Below are 18,036 nucleotides of genomic sequence, written 5' to 3' on the forward strand. Positions count from 1 at the left end.
ATAATAAACGCTACCTATCCAAACACAGCTTTACAGCCGTAGTACCCATATTTGCCACAGGATGTCAGTAGATAGCTAGCTATTTTCCTTTGGCACAAAAAAAAAAAAAAATTCTGGCTTTGCCTAGCTCCAAGGCAACGCCGTGGCTTTACTCAGGAGGAGTCAGGATCATGGGGATGTCTCTCCCCACACAGAAAGCGGAGGGAAATTTGAAATTCTTCGAAATTATGGTATTAAAATTACATTTTTCATTATTTTTGTAGGTCGAACTATTGCAGTAATTGTAAACAAGAATAATATTTGAATGACATTAGAAATTACAGTTTAGATTAAGTGAAAATATTTTGGGTCGGTGTTAGCATTAGCTAGCTAACGTTAGCTAGCCAGCCAGCCAACGCTTCCTTGTTGTTTGTTGACGCCAAAGTAGCATACATGCTAGCTAGCTACCAGCTAAATCACTTTATTACCATTTGACTTGTGTGATATCTGACCTGTGATAGCTTCTCGGCATTTCGTTTAGCTAGCAAGTCCCTACCATTACAGAACATCAACTCGACCTGAGATGCTTGAAGATGATGTATGATGATTTCCCCATCAATACCTAGCAAGGCAGTACGCTAACGTTATCGATTAAAGATGGAGCTGAAGCTGGAGGTTGTGTTGTCATCGAGCATCAAACGGAAGAAACCATGGCCACGGTTCTGTTGGCTCGGATTGGTGAGGACACTGAACTGTCAATCATCCACACAGAGATATTGACATCCATCATTAGATAATGCAAATCATTTGATTGCACAGCTTGAACATGAAATGGACTAGTATTGAAAACGGTAGTATCTGTGCAGTTTGTGACTGTATCAAACGGTTGATTTGACCAGGAGAAGGAGTCTGTTTTCCTGCTAGATGACAAGCGGATCAGTGAGATCAACATGGTGTCTGGACACACCAAGAAGAAGACCCCCAAGCTGCAGCCCCTGCTCCCCAGGGTGGTAACCATGGCCGCATCCCAGAACGGTACACTTTCAGTGGCCTTTACATTTCAAAACCATTTGATTCCATAGAAACACGGAAGTAATCCTCATTGCTAAATTGTAATTATTTTGCCACTATGGCCTATTTATTGCCTTACCTCCCAAATCTTACTACATTTGCACACACTGTTATTGACTGTACGCTTGTTTATCCCACGTGTAACTCTGTGTTGTTTGTGTCGCACTGCTTTGCTCCATCTTGGCCAGGTCGCAGTTGTAAATGAGAACTTGTTGGTTAAATAAAGGTGAAATAAATAAATTCCCATGATTCATTTCTGTTTGTAGGTGTGTGGCTTGCCGGATTGCTGGTCTCAGGAGAGATGTTTCTATGGAGCAGGGACAAAGACTTCTTGAAGACCGTGGCAGCAGTCCCGACAGAAGCTCAGCTCGTCACTGCAGCACAAGGTCTGTATGTGCTCAAGCCATTGTTACAATAAAGCCATGTTCAAGCTTGCCAACACAGCTCCATGTACTTACTGTGTATGTGTGGGTATGTACACAGGGTCTGGCGTGTGCCTGTCTCTGGTAGTTTCAGGGGATGGGATGCGGGTGCTGCTGTTGACTGTGACAGGGCAGGTGTTCCTGTGGGAGTGTGTGCACGCGCGTGACCTGGCAGGGGTACGGGATGGTACTGCTAGAGGACGCTGGGCACAGATACAGCACCCTGGAAACACTGCTCTGCCATCCCCAAAGGACAAGGAGGCTTCTCAACACAGCATCTTCGTCAGAGGGGAGGTGAGAAGGACTACTCTGACTAGTTTCCCTAGGGAATGTTTGTCATGCCCTTATCATTTCTTCTGGTCTTTTCCTTGTTTTACTGCCAGGCAGTGGGCGATATCTGCTTGTCAGCTTTTGTTTTCACCTCGGAGGTGGAGCTAAGTGTCACTTTCCTAAAGATCCAATGGGAGGAGGGTCAGAGGAGCAGGTGAGTGGACTGGGAACAACTTCTCAGGGTCAAGGGGTCAATACTGCCGCTCGAGCATTGACACTCCTCTATATACCTTTTTATTGTCATAATACAATCAAAGATCTTTGTTCTCACGTTGCTCATCTGGAACATCTTTGATTGGGATGTATGTTTTTTCCGTCAGTCCTGTGGGGTACAGTGTACGCTGGGTCACTAAGACATACCCCATGTCCTGCCTCACACCACCCTGTCGTCCGGTGAGGTCCAGGGGGTCACTGGTACCAGCCTTCTCCCCTGATGGCCTGCTGTTAGCTGTAGTCCTGAACCAAAGAGACCCAAGGGCTACGCAGGTTCTCTTTGTCAGCACTCAGAACTTTGTGATTGTCTCCAGTGGACTGGGGGGGTGTGGCAGCAAGAAACTCGTCATTCCTTCTAAATACGTGAGGTAGGTACACGACTATAACAGGGAGTATGTACTGTAGACACTGTATGTGTTTTCGATGATAAAGATGACACCCTTTATATCTTGCAGGTCGTACTGGGTGGGCAGTGTGAGCTGGGCTGCGGGAGGGCTCTACCTGGCCTGTGTGCTGAAGAGGGGCTCCTTCCTCATGCTGGCTCGTCTGGGGGGGCTGCTCTCTCTGTCTACCTCAGGGTGCAGTGTGGACTTTGGCCCTGCTCACTTCCTGCCCCTGCATCCACTAGTCACTTACAGGTAAACATGAGAATGATTCCATTAATATAAGCAACCCATTTCAAATGGAAGGGTCAGTTTTGATAATCCTACATATTGTAGCCACCCTGACCAATTTGGATTTGTTCAAGTGTTCCATAAGTCATCCAACAGGAAATATACCATCCGTGTGATACTCTCTTCATCAATCAGTCCATCCATAGCCACAGAATGTCAAACTGATTTTGAACACACTCTATAGATTATTTTATATCTGTTTTGATCCATTAGTCTCTCTACTTCCTTTTCCTTTCTTCTTCTCTCTCATCTGTAGTCATCCTCTTTCTCTCTTTCTTCGCTCTCCTCTTGCAACATGGTCATTGTGTCCTTTTTCTCATGTCAGTATTTGAGGGGTTAACACGTGTTGGTCTTGATACTCAACACAGCACACTTGCACTATCTCCTAAACATAATTCACTTTCTCATTAGCTTGATGGCACTTGAAACACAAAACAGATCACTGACATTTCTGATGATTATTTCTACATAGTTGGTACAGTGCATTCGGAAAGTATTCAAGTATTCACCCCTTGACTTTTTCCACATTTGGTTACATTACAGCCTTATTCTAAAATGCATTAAATAAATAAATAATCCTCATCAATCTACACACAATACCCTATAATGACAAAGCGAAAACAGGTTTTTAGAAATGTTTGCAAATATATAATAAAATAAACTGATATCTTATTTACATAAGTATTCAGACCCTTTGCTATGAGACTCGAAATTGAGCTCAGGTGCATCCTGCTTCCATTGATCATCCTTGAGATGTTTATACAACTTGATTGTAGTCCACCTGTGGTCAATTCAATTGATTGGACATGATTTGGAAAGGCACACACCTGTCTATATAATGTCCCACAGTTGACAGTGCATGTCAGAGCAAAAACCAAGCCGTGGGGTCGAAGGAATTGTCCATAGAGCTCCGATACAGGATTATGTCGAGGCACAGATCTGGGGAAGGGTACCAAAAAATGTCTGCAGCATTGAAGGTTCCCAAGAACACAGTGGCCTCCATCATTCTTAAATGGAAGAAGTTTGGAACCACCAAGACTCTTCCTAGAGCTGACTGTCCGGCCAAACTGAGCAATCGGGGGAGAAGGGCCTTGGTCAGGGAGGTGATCACTCTGGCAGAGCTCCTCTGTGGAGATGGGAGAACCTTCCAGGAGAACAACCATCTCTGCAGCACTCCACCATCAGGCCTTTACGGTGAAGTGGTGGTGGCAGCATCAAGCTGTGGGGATGTTTTTCAGCAGCAGGGACTGGGAGACTAGTCAGGATCGAGGGAAAGATGAACGGAGCAAAGCACAGAGAGATCCTTGATGAAAACCTGCTCCAGAGCGCTCAGGACCTCAAATTGTGGCGAAGCTTTACCTTCCAAAAGGACAACCACCCTAAGAACACCGCCAAGACAACGCAGGAGTGGCTTCTGGACAGGTCTCTGAATGTCCTTGAGTTTCCCAGCCAGAGCCCGGACTTGAACCTGGTCGAACCTCTCCAGAGAGACCTGAAAATAGCTGTGCAGAGACGCTCCAGATCCAACCTGACAGAGCTTGAGAGGATCTGCAGAGAAGAATGGGAGAAACTCACCAAATACAGGTGTGCCAAGCTTATAGCGTCATAACCAAAATGACTCGAGGCTATAATCGCTTCCAAAGGGGCCCAAAGGGGCTTCAACAAAGTACTGAGTAAAGGGTCTGAATACTTGCCAGCCGGGCACTGGAGCGAACACAGGTGAGGGGTCAGGAGAGGGTAGGGAGTTGAATGTAATTGGCTCCAGTGCATTTCATTGTTTTGCTCTTGTGTAGTTGCTGAAATGCTCAATACTAATTCGGTCAATAGCTAAGATCAACAGGCTCGTATATTTCTCTTGTTTGCTCTTTTTTTTCTGCTGTAAATGTGATATTTCAGGTTTTTTTTTTAAATAAAAAAACATTTTTGCTTTGTCATTATGGGGAATTGTGTGCAGATGGATGAGGGGGAAAAACGATTTAATCAATTTTCGAATGAGGCTTTAATGTCACAAAATGTGGAAAAAGTCAAGGGGTCTGAATACTTTCCGAATGCACTGTACATGCCTGTCCCCTTGAAAACCATGTTAATATACTACTATAATATACTCATGAATGGTGATGCTTTTTCCCACCCTATATTAATCTCTCCCCTCACTTTCCCCTTTCCCAATCATCTCTAACTATCACCCCTCATCTCTCCTCAGACCTCCAGTCTCTGTCGGAGGGGCTGGGGTTGACCCTCTGTCCAGCTCCAGCCTGTCTGTACGGGATGTCCTGAGACAGCGCTACTCGGTGACCTGGCACCCGCGGCTTCCCTACCTCATTGTGTCTGATGGCTACATGGCCACAGTGCTGCGGGTCCCTGAGCAGCCCTCCCCCGCCACCCTCCTCAGGGCTCTGCTGCACGACACCAGCCAGGGCCTGGAGAGTGCCAGCCGGGCACTGGAGCGAACACAGGTGAGGGGTCAGGAAAGGGTAGGGAGTTGAATGTAATTGGCTCCGGTGCATTTCATTGTTTTGCTCTTGTGTAGTTGCTGAAATGCTCAATACTAATTCGGTCAATAGCTAAGATCAACGGGCCCGTATATTTCTCTTGTTGTTTGCTCTTTTTTTTCTGCTGTCTACCTTCTCTTTTCCCAGCCCCATGCCAGGGCGTGGCTGGAGTCCGTATCCTGTCTGAATCCTAGTAGCAGTCTGCAGGAGCTGAGAGCCAGGCCCACACCTGTACCTACCCCAACAGCCACAGCTACATCCACCCTGCCCCTCTTCCTGCAGGACCAGGGAGACCTGGGGGACACCAGGGAGCTGATCCAGAGAGTTCAGGTCTGTCCATCAGCTGATTCTCTCACACACACACACACACACACACACACACACACACACACAGTCAATGTTCTCTTCTCTTTGTCATAGTACATTTTAATTTGCGTGTTTCCTTAGGCTTTGTTTGAGGATGACTCTGATCTTGAAGGACCGCCCGCTGGTTCACATGTGGAGGACCACGGTCGGCTGGAGTTTGCCTCCATGTTCGACACCCTCCATGCCCTCTCAGACACCCTGGCTGATCTTGACCCCAGTTCTCGCCCTGACCCTGATGCTAGCTCTGCGGACTCAGAGAGGAGTCCCCCAGCCCTCCCTCCTGAGCTCCGGGGGGTCCACGGCAGCTTGCTGACAGCTTGGGCTCTGGGTGTGTCATTAGGTGGCGTTATGGAGCAGAGAGAGCGTCTGCTGAAGTACACAGTCCGCTGTGCGGTCCGCTTCGCTGCTCTCCTCCGTCTAATTTCCATCCCCATCTCCCACATGGGAAAGAGAAAGAACAGCACCATTCCCTTCTCCTCCCGCCTCCTCCACCTCCTCAGAACCCTTCTCTCTTTCCTCCCCTGGGGTGCCCCTCACACAGAGGGGAGGAGTTGCCTGGGTTTGGTTGTGGAGCTAATTCAACAGCTAGTGGGCCTGCTCCTCTCCTCGCCCCCTGACCTCTCTCAGACTGGCCAGGCTAGCTCTGAGCCCTCCTCCCAGACCCTGTCCACAGCTCTGCTCCTCCTGCAGCTGACCTCCCACAGTATGGACCACACCTACAGCCTCCAGCAGAAATGTGCCCACACAGATGTCTACTGTGTGCTATTCCTGCAGGAGGAGGGAAGAGGGCCATCACAACAGGATCTGCCTCTCCCCCAGTGGCCCTCTAGCAGGTAGAGTCAATCTCTTGTGCATGTGTGTATTCATGAGAGTGGGCGTGTGATTGATTTTTAACGTAGTGTCATTTTTGGCTCTTTAGTCTGATCTCTCTCTCATATCCCTCGGACATTATGACTCGGCAGATTGCGGGGAGCGTGGCGTGCAGTATACAGGCACACCCTGCAGTACTGGGAGGAGCTGAAGTACCGAAGGAGTGGTACGGACTGGAAGGAGGAGCAGGGCCGTGTGTCTGTCATCCTGTCCCAGATCCAGACAGCTCTACAGGGGATGGGAGAAAGGCTGGAGGAAGGGCCCACTCTGCTGAGCTACAAAGGTAGGATGAACAGGAGCCTGTGTGAGCACTATAAAGTTGGTGGTTGTCTGGTTTCTGTACATTGAAGTGGTACTGTATATAAGTGATGACTCAAATGTGCAACCTTCTTTTGGGTCCCCAGGGGAACAGCACTTCCTGTTTGGTTCCTACTCAGAGAGTGCTCAGACTTGGAGAGCTGAGCTGTGGGCAGAGAGAGAGAGAGGTGAGAATGATAGTTTAGTTGATATGTGTGGTTTTGGGGGACAGTTTGAATCTAAAGGTGTCACCTCCTGTTCCCCAGATGGGCCTCGGAGTGCGTTCTTGGAGACACGTCTGTTGCTGTCCCTGCTGTATGGACTGCTGTTCCAGTACCGTCTGAAAGAGGCCCAGGGGCTGGGGGACCACATGGCCCGTCTGCTACTCCATCAGGCTGGACCACATGGGGACGATAGTGCCCACAACGCTGGTGTGTATGGATTTTGGTCAATCCAGGTTCATTGGAAGAGATTACCCCCCAAAAATTATACATTTGGCTTTACATCGCACTAAAGTGCAAAACTCATAAAAATTGGCTCAATGTCATGGCAAGAGACTGTATCTGTATCAGTTTTAAAAGTCATGTATTGTTGCTTGTTGACATTGACATTATTTATCTGTTGGTTGTAGAGGAGGCTCTTCCTGGCTCCTGGCTGCCTGGAGAGGTCCACAGGGAGGCAGCCTGTGCTGTAGTTCAGACTCTGGGAAGGTTCATGGCCTCATATTTCACCAACCAGCCCCTTCTCATCCTGCCCCCTCACAGTGTGGATGTACCGCCTCCCTTACACCTCCCCCATGGTAAAAACTTCTCCATCAAAACACATACACACACACATTATTGGTCCATACAGGACAGTGTGTTTATTCCTATGTCTGTGTGTCCACTCTCTCCAGCCCCAGGTGTAGGGCGCCTGGTGCCCCTGTGTCAGGAGGGTGTGGCGGGGGCGGTGCGGGGTCAGCAGCTGTCAGAGGTGTGGACGGTGGGCTATGCCCTGGACCTGCTGCTACAGGGGGGGCTGTTGCCGGAGGCCACCTGGCTGGCTCATCGTCTGGGGGACTGGAAGACTGCAGTCTCCCTGGGCCTGGCCTACACCACCTACTCCACAGAGCACTGCGACTTCACCGGGTCAGTGTGTGTTTGTCTGTACGTGTTAGAGCTGCCAGCTCATCAATTCACCACTGAGACGTGTATGTGGATTGTGATGATTAAGTCAATGAGCTTTTGTGAGTTTCTGATGGTTGTCTGTTGCCACCTCAGGCTCAGGTGGCGAGAACTACATCTCCCAGCAGCCCTTGAGCCTGTGAGCCTCTTTCAAGGTCAGCTGGAGTCTCTACTGGGCAGGAAGGCCAGTTCAGAGGAGACCCAAGGAGACGAGGAGAACTACAAGAGCTTCACAGGTGTGTTGTGCCTGACGGTGGACCTCTGCTACTCCATTCTACAGTACAGTTTGCCTCCACATCTCCATCTCAATCGCTCATATGCACTTTTCTATTTTCCTCTCCTTTATCATTCTCATCTCTCTCTCTCTTTCAGACTCTCTGGAAGGTGAGGACATGGAGTTGTTGCAGGGTTCCGTGCAGGAGATCCTGAAGGCATCAGTCATGGCTGGGGTAGATGTGTTGTCTCAGCCCCTGGGGGCTCTACTGGACTCAGCCAAAGACCTGTCCTCCTGCCTTCCTGCTCTGGTGCCTATGGGCCTGTACCTGCCTGCGCCGCCACTCTACTGCCCCCAGCCTGCACCCAACACACAGGTACTACAGAGCACAGCGTTTCCCCGGGAAAGTTGTAACAAGATGGTGCTGCTGAGTAAGGCCGGGGGGGATGCCCAGAGCCTTTGGACTCAGAGATGTTAACTGCCATTTCCTGTGCCTCTCTTACATTCTTTGGGGAGAACCCTGGAGTACAACCACACCCAATTTGAAGGGAGGGGGACTGAGACAATGTTCCACCACTATTCCAAACTTAAAATATAGAAATATCTAGAAATGGAACCGTTAGGTGTTATTCTATCTATATATTTGGTATGTTATTAGGATCCCCATTTAGCTGTTGCAAAAGCAGCAGCTACTCTTCCTGGGGACCACACAAAACATGAAACAATACAGAATGACATAGTACAGAACATCATTACACAAGAACAGCTCAAGGACAGAACTACATACATACATTCATACACACAAACTATCTAGGTCAAATAGGGAGAGGTGCTGTGAGGTGTTGCTTTATCTGTTTTTTGAAACCAGGTTGGCTGTTTATTTGAGAAACATGAGATGGAAGGATGTTCCATGCAATAAGGGCTCTATTTAATACTGTACGTTGTTGAATTTGTTTTGGATTTGGGGACTGTGAATAGATGTCTGGTGGAATAAGTCTGTGTGTCAGAGCTGTGTGTAAGTTGACTAATTTGTAAGTCGCTCTGGATAAGAGCGTCTGCTAAATGACTTAAATGTAAATGTAAATATGCAAACAACTTGGGATTTAACACATTAATGTTTCTTATAAAAATAAGTGATGCAGTCAGTCTCTCCTCAACTCTTAGCCAAGAGAGACTTGCATGTATAGTATTTATATCAGCCCTCTGATTACAATTAAGAGCAAAACGTGCCGCTCTGTTCTGGGCCAGCTGCAGCTAACTAGGTCTTTCCTTGCAGCACTGGACCACACAACTGGACAATAATTAAGATTAGACAAAACTAGAGCCTGCAGGACTTGCTTTGTGGAGTGTGGTGTCAAAAAAGCAGAGCATCTCTTTATTACGGACAGGCCTCTCCCCATCTTTACAACCATTGAATCTATGTTTTGACCATGACAGTTTACAATCTAAGGTAACACCAAGTAATTTAGTCTCCTCAACTTGTTCAACAGCCACACCATTCATTACCAGATTCAGCTGAGGTCTAGAACTTAGGGAATGATTTGTACCAAATACAATGCTCTTAGTGTTAGAGATGTTTAGGACCAGTTTATTACTGGCCACCCATTCCAAAACAGACTGCAACTCTTTGTTAAGGGTTTCAGTGACTTTATTTGCTGTGGTTGCTGATGCATACATGATTGAATCATCAGCATACATGGACACACATGCTTTGTTTAATGCCAGTGGCAGGTCATTGGTAAAAATAGAAAATTAGTAGAGGGCCTAGAGAGCTGCCCTGCGGTACACCACACTTTACATGTTTGACATTAGAGGAGCTTCCATTAAATAAGACCCTTTGACTTCTATTAGATAGATTGCCATATCGTGGATTCAGAGCTGAGGTTGAAAAGTCCTAACACAAGTTTTTTCAACAACAGGTTATGGTCAATAATATCAAAGGCTGCACTGAAATCTAACAGTACAGCTCCCACAGTCTTCTTCTTAATTTCTTTCAACCAATCATCAGTCATTTGTGTCAGTGCAGTACGTGTTGAGTGCCCTTCTCTATAAGTAGGCCAAAAGTCTGTTTAATTTGTTTACAGAGAAATAGCATTGTATTTGGTCAAACACAATTCTTTCCAACAGTTTGCTAAGAGCTGGCAGCAAGCCTATAGGTCTGCTGTTAGAACCAGTAAAGGTCGCTTTACCACTCTTGGGTAGCGGAATTACTTTGTCTTCCCTCCAGGCCTGAGGACAGACTCCTCTAGGCTCAGATGAAAAATATGACAGATAGAGTCAGCTATCATTCTCAGTAGCTTTCCATCTAAGTTGTCAATGCCAGGAGGTTTGTCATTATTGATCGATAACAACAAAAAACCACCTCTCCTACTAACTTTACAAAATTCAAGCTTCCAATACTTTTCTTTCAATATACAGTGCCTTGCGAAAGTATTCGGCCCCCTTGAACTTTGCGACCTTTTGCCACATTTCAGGCTTCAAACATAAAGATATAAAACTGTATTTTTTTGTGATGAATCAACAACAAGTGGGACACAATCATGAAGTGGAACGACATTTATTGGATATTTCGAACTTTTTTAACAAATCAAAAACTGAAAAATTGGGCGTGCAAAATTATTCAGCCCCCTTAAGTTAATACTTTGTAGCGCCACTTTGCTGCGATTACAGCTGTAAGTCGCTTGGGGTATGTCTCTATCAGTTTTGCACATCGAGAGACTGAAAGTTTTTCCCATTCCTCCTTGCAAAACAGCTCGAGCTCAGTGAGGTTGGATGGAGAGCATTTGTGAACAGCAGTTTTCAGTTCTTTCCACAGATTCTCGATTGGATTCAGGTCTGGACTTTGACTTGGCCATTCTAACACCTGGATATGTTTATTTTTGAACCATTCCATTGTAGATTTTGCTTTATGTTTTGGATCATTGTCTTGTTGGAAGACAAATCTCCGTCCCAGTCTCAGGTCTTTTGCAGACTCCATCAGGTTTTCTTCCAGAATGGTCCTGTATCTGGCTCCATCCATCTTCCCATCAATTTGAACCATCTTCCCTGTCCCTGCTGAAGAAAAGCAGGCACAAACCATGATGCTGCCACCACCATGTTTGACAGTGGGGATGGTGTGTTCAGGGTGATGAGCTGTGTTGCTTTTACGCCAAACATAACGTTTTGCATTGTTGCCAAAAAGTTCAATTTTGGTTTCATCTGACCAGAGCACCTTCTTCCACATGTTTGGTGTGTCTCCCAGGTGGCTTGTGGCAAACTTTAAACAACACTTTTTATGGATATCTTTAAGAAATGGCTTTCTTCTTGCCACTCTTCCATAAAGGCCAGATTTGTGCAATATACGACTGATTGTTGTCCTATGGACAGAGTCTCCCACCTCAGCTGTAGATCTCTGCAGTTCATCCAGAGTGATCATGGGCCTCTTGGCTGCATCTCTGATCAGTCTTCTCCTTGTATGAGCTGAAAGTTTAGAGGGACGGCCAGGTCTTAGTAGATTTGCAGTGGTCTGATACTCCTTCAATTTCAATATTATCGCTTGCACAGTGCTCCTTGGGATGTTTAAAGCTTGGGAAATCTTTTTGTATCCAAATCCGGCTTTAAACTTCTTCACAACAGTATCTCGGACCTGCCTAGTGTGTTCCTTGTTCTTCATGATGCTCTCTGCGCTTTTAACGGACCTCTGAGACTATCACAGTGCAGGTGCATTTATACGGAAACTTGATTACACACAGGTGGATTGTATTTATCATCATTAGTCATTTAGGTCAACATTGGATCATTCAGAGATCCTCACTGAACTTCTGGAGAGAGTTTGCTGCACTGAAAGTAAAGGGGCTGAATAATTTTGCACAACCAATTTTTCAGTTTTTGATTTGTTAAAAAAGTTTGAAATATCCAATAAATGTCGTTCCACTTCATGATTGTGTCCCACTTGTTGTTGATTCTTCACAAAAAAATACAGTTTTATATCTTTATGTTTGAAGCCTGAAATGTGGCAAAAGGTCGCAAAGTTCAAGGGGGCCGAATACTTTCGCAAGGCACTGTATATATATATATTTTTTTATTTTTTATTTTTTTTATGCATGAATACAATTGCTCACTGTTCATTGTTGGCATTTCTTGCCTAAGTTTGCCCACTTTGCCAATGAAATAATCATTACAATAATTGGCAACATCAAATGTTTTTGTAATGAATAAGCCAACTGATTCGATGAAAGACAATTGAATTTGTCTTTCTGCCCATAATTTCATTTAAAAGTACTCCAAAGGTTTTTTCCATCGTTCTTTATATCATTGATCTTGACTTCATAATACAGTTTCTTCTTCTTTTTGTTGAGGTTAATCACATCAATTTTTCAATTTGCAGTAAGTCAACCAGTTAGATGTGCAGCCAGACTTATTAGCCACTCCTTTTGCCCCATCTCTTTCAACCATACAGTCAATTCCTCATCCATCCATGGAGCCTTAACACTTCTAACAGTCAGTTTCTTAACAGGTGCGTGTTTATCAATAATTGGAAGAAGCAATTTCATAAATGCATCAAGTGCAGCGTCTTGATGCTCCTCATTAATCACATCAGACCAACAAATATTTTTAATGTCATCCACATGAGTCACAGATAAATCTTTTGTATGATCTCTCATACACTATTATAGGCCCAGCTGTTGGAACTTTGGCTTTCCTGGATATAGCCACTATATTGTGATCACTGCATCCAATGGGTACGGATACAGCTTTAGGACAAAGTTCTACAGCATTAGTAAAAATGTGATCGATACATGTGGATGATCTTGTTCCGGTATGTTTGTAAACACCCTGGTAGGTTTATTAATAACCTGAACCAGATTACAGGCACCGGTTACAGTAAGAAGCCTTCTCTTGAGCGGACAGCTTGATGAAAACCAGTCAATATTCAGGTCCCCAAGAAAGTAGACCTCTCTGTTTACATCACATACTCTATCAAGGATTTCACACATATTGTTTAGAAACTGATTGTTAGCACTTGGTGGCTGATAGCAACACCCCTAAAGAAAAGGCTTTAGATGGGCCAAGTGAACCTGCATCCACAACACTTCAATAACACTTGACATAAGATCTTCTCTAAGAATTACAGGGATATGGCTCTGAATATATATATATATATATATATATACACACAGAAACACCTCCACCATAAGCATTTCTCTCTTCTATATATGTTATATCCTTGTATTCCTACTGCTGTATCATCAAAGGAATTATCTAAATGAGTCTCAAATGGCTAATATATGAGTGTTCTCTGATGTTAGCAAGTTATTGATTTCATGAACCTTTCTGATGCTGCATATATAATATGGGCTATTTTCAGCCCTTTTCTGGGTAGCTTATCAGAGGTAGACATAATACTGAAAAGAGCAAACAAAAATAATCATTACATTCAGCAGTCCATTTATCAATTTGTGTGCATGTGTGTGCTGTGTGGTTGAAGCTATGAACCCATAGGTTTGGCTCTCTCATCCCCTCCAGGCTTGTGGGAGGGAGGGTGAACAATGAGCCCGTCATAGCAGATGTAAGCAATGTCCCCACACACTCTGGCAGCTTTCATGGCTGGGATCAGTTCTTTCCTCTTCTGGGGAACAGCTTCAGGATAGTCCTCATTGAGGAAGATGTACGTTTCTCTCAAGTTCTTGGCTCTTTCCAGAACAGCTACCTTGTCCTTGAACCTCGGGAACTTGACCAACATCAGCCTGGGCCTGTCACCTGGGCCAGTGGTGGGTTTTCCAGTCCTGTGTGCGCGCTCCACCTAATCTTCCTGTGGTCTTCAATTACTCAGAGATCATTTCCCTCACCTTGTCCTTAGATTCTGCAATTCCGTTCCACAAGCATGTTGTTCCACCTTGATTGTCCCCCGAGAGTCTGATTTATGTCATTGTTACTTAGGATCCGTCAGGGGGATTTGGGCAGCTGTTGGAGGGGGCGTCCCGTCACAGGGTGTCAGGGGTCCTCCAGAGGGTGCTGCTGCTCCTGAGGTCTGCCCGCTGCTCCCGTCCAGCTGCCCAGTGGTACATCAGCCACCTGCGACGCTCCCGACATCGCCTAGACAAGGTATTTCCTCCATTTCTCCTACACAAGGTACTGAACCCTCCTATCCTGTTCTTACCCCTGTTTCCAGCCCTCTTCCCCCTGCCATCCTGTTCTTACCCCTGTCTCCAGCCCTCTTCCCCCCTGCCATCCTGTTCTTACCCCTGTCTCCAGCCCTCTTCCCCCCTGCCATCCTGTTCTTACCCCTGTCTCCAGCCCTCTTACCCCTGTCTCCAGCCCTCTTCCCCCTGCCATCCTGTTCTTACCCCTGTCTCCAGCCCTCTTCCCCCCGTCTCCAGCCCTCTTCCCCCTGCCATCCTGTTCTTACCCCTGTCTCCAGCCCTCTTCCCCCTGCCATCCTGTTCTTACCCCTGTCTCCAGCCCTCTTCCCCCTGCTATCCTGTTCTTACCCCTGTCTCCAGCCCTCTGTCCCCCGCACCCTCTAACCCCCTCCAATCCTGGTCTTACCCCTGTCTCCAGCCCTCTTTCCCCACACCCTCTAACCTCCCCTCCTATCCTGTTCTTACCCCTGTCTCCAGCCCTCTGTCCCCACACCCTCTAACCCCCTCCTATCCTGTTCTTACCCTGTCTTCAGCCCTCTGTCCCCACACCCTCTAACCCCCTCCTATCCTGTTCTTACCCCTGTCTCCAGCCCTCTGTCCCCACACCCTCTAACCTCCCTCCTATCCTGTTCTTACCCCTGTCTCCAGCCCTCTGTCCCCACACCCTCTAACCTCCCCTCCTATCCTGTTCTTACCCCTGTCTCCAGCCCTCTGTCCCCACACCCTCTAACCCCCTCCTATTCTGTTCTTACCCCTGTCTCCAGCCCTCTGTCCCCACACCCTCTAACCTCCCCTCCTATCCTGTTCTTACCCCTGTCTCCAGCCCTCTGTCCCCACACCCTCTAACCTCCCCTCCTATTCTGTTCTTACCCCTGTCTCCAGCCCTCTGTCCCCACACCCTCTAACCTCCCCTCCTATCCTGTTCTTACCCCTGTCTCCAGCCCTCTGTCCCCACACCCTCTAACCCCCTCCTATTCTGTTCTTACCCCTGTCTCCAGCCCTCTGTCCCCACACCCTCTAACCTCCCCTCCTATCCTGTTCTTACCCCTGTCTCCAGCCCTCTGTCCCCACACCCTCTAACCTCCCCTCCTATCCTGTTCTTACCCCTGTCTCCAGCCCTCTGTCCCCACACCCTCTAACCTCCCTCCTATTCTGTTCTTACCCCTGTCTCCAGCCCTCTGTCCCCACACCCTCTAACCTCCCCTCCTATCCTGTTCTTACCCCTGTCTCCAGCCCTCTGTCCCCACACCCTCTAACCCCCTCCTATTCTGTTCTTACCCCTGTCTCCAGCCCTCTGTCCCCACAACCTCTAACCTCCCCTCCTATTCTGTTCTTACCCCTGTCTCCAGCCCTCTGTCCCCACACCCTCTAACCCCCTCCTATTCTGTTCTTACCCCTGTCTCCAGCCCTCTGTCCCCACACCCTCTAACCTCCCTCCTATCCTGTTCTTACCCCTGTCTCCAGCCCTCTGTCCCCACACCCTCTAACCTCCCCTCCTATCCTGTTCTTACCCCCTGTCTCCAGCCCTCTATCCCCACACCCTCTAACCCCCTCCTATCCTGTTCTTACCCCTGTCTCCAGCCCTCTGTCCCCACACCCTCTAACCTCCCCTCCTATCCTGTTCTTACCCCTGTCTCCAGCCCTCTGTCCCCACACCCTCTAACCTCCCCTCCTATCCTGTTCTTACCCCTGTCTCCAGCCCTCTGTCCCCACACCCTCTAACCTCCCCTCCTATTCTGTTCTTACCCCTGTCTCCAGCCCTCTGTCCCCACACCCTCTAACCTCCCCTCCTATCCTGTTCTTACCCCTGTCTCCAGCCCTCTGTCCCCACACCTCTAACCCCCTCCTATTCTGTTCTTACCCCTGTCTCCAGCCCTCTGTCCCCACACCCTCTAACCTCCCCTCCTATTCTGTTCTTACCCCTGTCTCCAGCCCTCTGTCCCCACACCCTCTAACCTCCCCTCCTATCCTGTTCTTACCCCTGTCTCCAGCCCTCTGTCCCCACACCCTCTAACCTCCCCTCCTATTCTGTTCTTACCCCTGTCTCCAGCCCTCTGTCCCCACACCCTCTAACCTCCCCTCCTATCCTGTTCTTACCCCTGTCTCCAGCCCTCTGTCCCCACACCCTCTAACCTCCCCTCCTATTCTGTTCTTACCCCTGTCTCCAGCCCTCTGTCCCCACACCCTCTAACCTCCCCTCCTATCCTGTTCTTACCCCTGTCTCCAGCCCTCTGTCCCCACACCCTCTAACCTCCCCTCCTATCCTGTTCTTACCCCTGTCTCCAGCCCTCTGTCCCCACACCCTCTAACCTCCCCTCCTATCCTGTTCTTACCCCTGTCTCCAGCCCTCTGTCCCCACACCCTCTAACCTCCCCTCCTATCCTGTTCTTACCCCTGTCTCCAGCCCTCTGTCCCCACACCCTCTAACCTCCCCTCCTATCCTGTTCTTACCCCTGTCTCCAGCCCTCTGTCCCCACACCCTCTAACCTCCCTCCTATCCTGTTCTTACCCCTGTTTCCAGCCCTCTGTCCCCACACCCTCTAACCTCCCCTCCTATCCTGTTCTTACCCCTGTCTCCAGCCCTCTGTCCCCACACCCTCTAACCTCCCCTCCTATCCTGTTCTTACCCCTGTCTCCAGCCCTCTGTCCCCACACCCTCTAACCTCCCCTCCTATCCTGTTTTATAGAATAGATTGTATGAATGTGACTATCTCTTTGAGTGAAATGATTTGGAGTGTTATGCTGAGTCTCGTGGGGACTAACTTGGTGGTCGGTCTTTAGATCCGTCAGAAGTACTCCCAGCAGCAGTGTGTGACCAAGGCCTTCCCAGAGGCTCTGATGAAGTTTGTGACCCGCAGTGGATTCTTCAGACTGGGACCCAGTGGGGACGGAACCATGGACTCTGTCACTATACAAACTATCAGTAAGATACTTTTTTTGACTGTTTGTCACACCATTGAACTACATTCATCCATTGAAGCATGGCCTAATTCCGAGCCTTTTCCCTCTAGTCTGCTTCAGGGAGCTGTGTGGCCTGTGTTGGATGCTGAATGTCAGAGACCAGCTCTCAATGTCTTGCAGGAAGTATCAGGCTGCAAGGAACCATGGGAGAGATCCCCAGGTACCACACAAAGGCCTTTTTCCTGTGTTGCTTGGTATATCTTCTTCAGTGTGTGTGCGTGTGTGTGAGATCCTCTGTAATCAATGATCTGTTAACAACTTGTTTATGTGTGTATTTCATCCTGTAGGTCCCAGCAGATGACAGCGAGGTGACCGCAGCCTGCGAGGAGGCTCTCCACTGGGCCTGTCGTTTCCTTCCCTTCTCCCGATTCCTCAATGCTGAGGAGATCCTCCAGGACACCCTCCTCAGCTTGGTCTCTGAACTACCCCCTGTACCCCTGGTAAACCTGAGCCGGCAGTCACCTCATTCACAGGCATTCCTATGCGGTTCATTGTGTTTTTCCGCGTCCCACACAGGAGAGGTATAAAGTAGAGTGGAATCACGTCTCTTACCCCAGTCTGTTGTCTTCCTCCAGGTGGCAGAGACTCTGGTGCAGGCCTTCCCTGAGGAGGAGGAGTCAGTCAGGGTCCCTCTGAGAGAGAAGTACAACTCACTCCTGCGGAGACTGAGGCACTGCACTGTCCCAGGTAACTACTATCTATTAATGTCATTGCTCTTCACCTTTCTGCCCAGCAGAACGTAAAGAGAGTCAAAAATAATACATGTCATTTAGTAGACACTTTTATCAAAACTGACTTAGTCATGTGTTCATACGTTTTACGTCCAGGTGGTCCCGGGAATCAAACCCACTGTCTTGGCGTA

At 47.9% G+C, this 18,036-nt stretch overlaps 1 protein-coding gene across 1 annotated transcript in view; it reads left to right on the plus strand.

Annotated features, from left to right (window-relative positions):
• Positions 1–122: 122 nt before the first annotated feature.
• cplane1 (ciliogenesis and planar polarity effector 1) overlaps positions 123–18,036 on the plus strand; it is a 35,519-nt gene continuing 17,605 nt past the window's right edge. The window contains 23 exon segments of the mRNA XM_029654845.2: positions 123–230; positions 606–717; positions 879–1,014; positions 1,317–1,436; positions 1,534–1,766; positions 1,856–1,956; positions 2,123–2,383; positions 2,471–2,653; positions 4,893–5,145; positions 5,329–5,511; positions 5,629–6,380; positions 6,510–6,700; positions 6,822–6,902; positions 6,981–7,145; positions 7,346–7,513; positions 7,610–7,841; positions 7,974–8,113; positions 8,250–8,467; positions 14,011–14,175; positions 16,995–17,136; positions 17,225–17,334; positions 17,462–17,614; positions 17,750–17,861. Coding sequence (XP_029510705.2) covers positions 637–717; positions 879–1,014; positions 1,317–1,436; positions 1,534–1,766; positions 1,856–1,956; positions 2,123–2,383; positions 2,471–2,653; positions 4,893–5,145; positions 5,329–5,511; positions 5,629–6,380; positions 6,510–6,700; positions 6,822–6,902; positions 6,981–7,145; positions 7,346–7,513; positions 7,610–7,841; positions 7,974–8,113; positions 8,250–8,467; positions 14,011–14,175; positions 16,995–17,136; positions 17,225–17,334; positions 17,462–17,614; positions 17,750–17,861 — 4,180 coding nt within the window. The 5' untranslated portion in view covers positions 123–230; positions 606–636.

Source organism: Oncorhynchus nerka, linkage group LG4 (genome assembly GCF_034236695.1).
Source record: "Oncorhynchus nerka isolate Pitt River linkage group LG4, Oner_Uvic_2.0, whole genome shotgun sequence".
NCBI lineage: Eukaryota > Metazoa > Chordata > Actinopteri > Salmoniformes > Salmonidae > Oncorhynchus > Oncorhynchus nerka.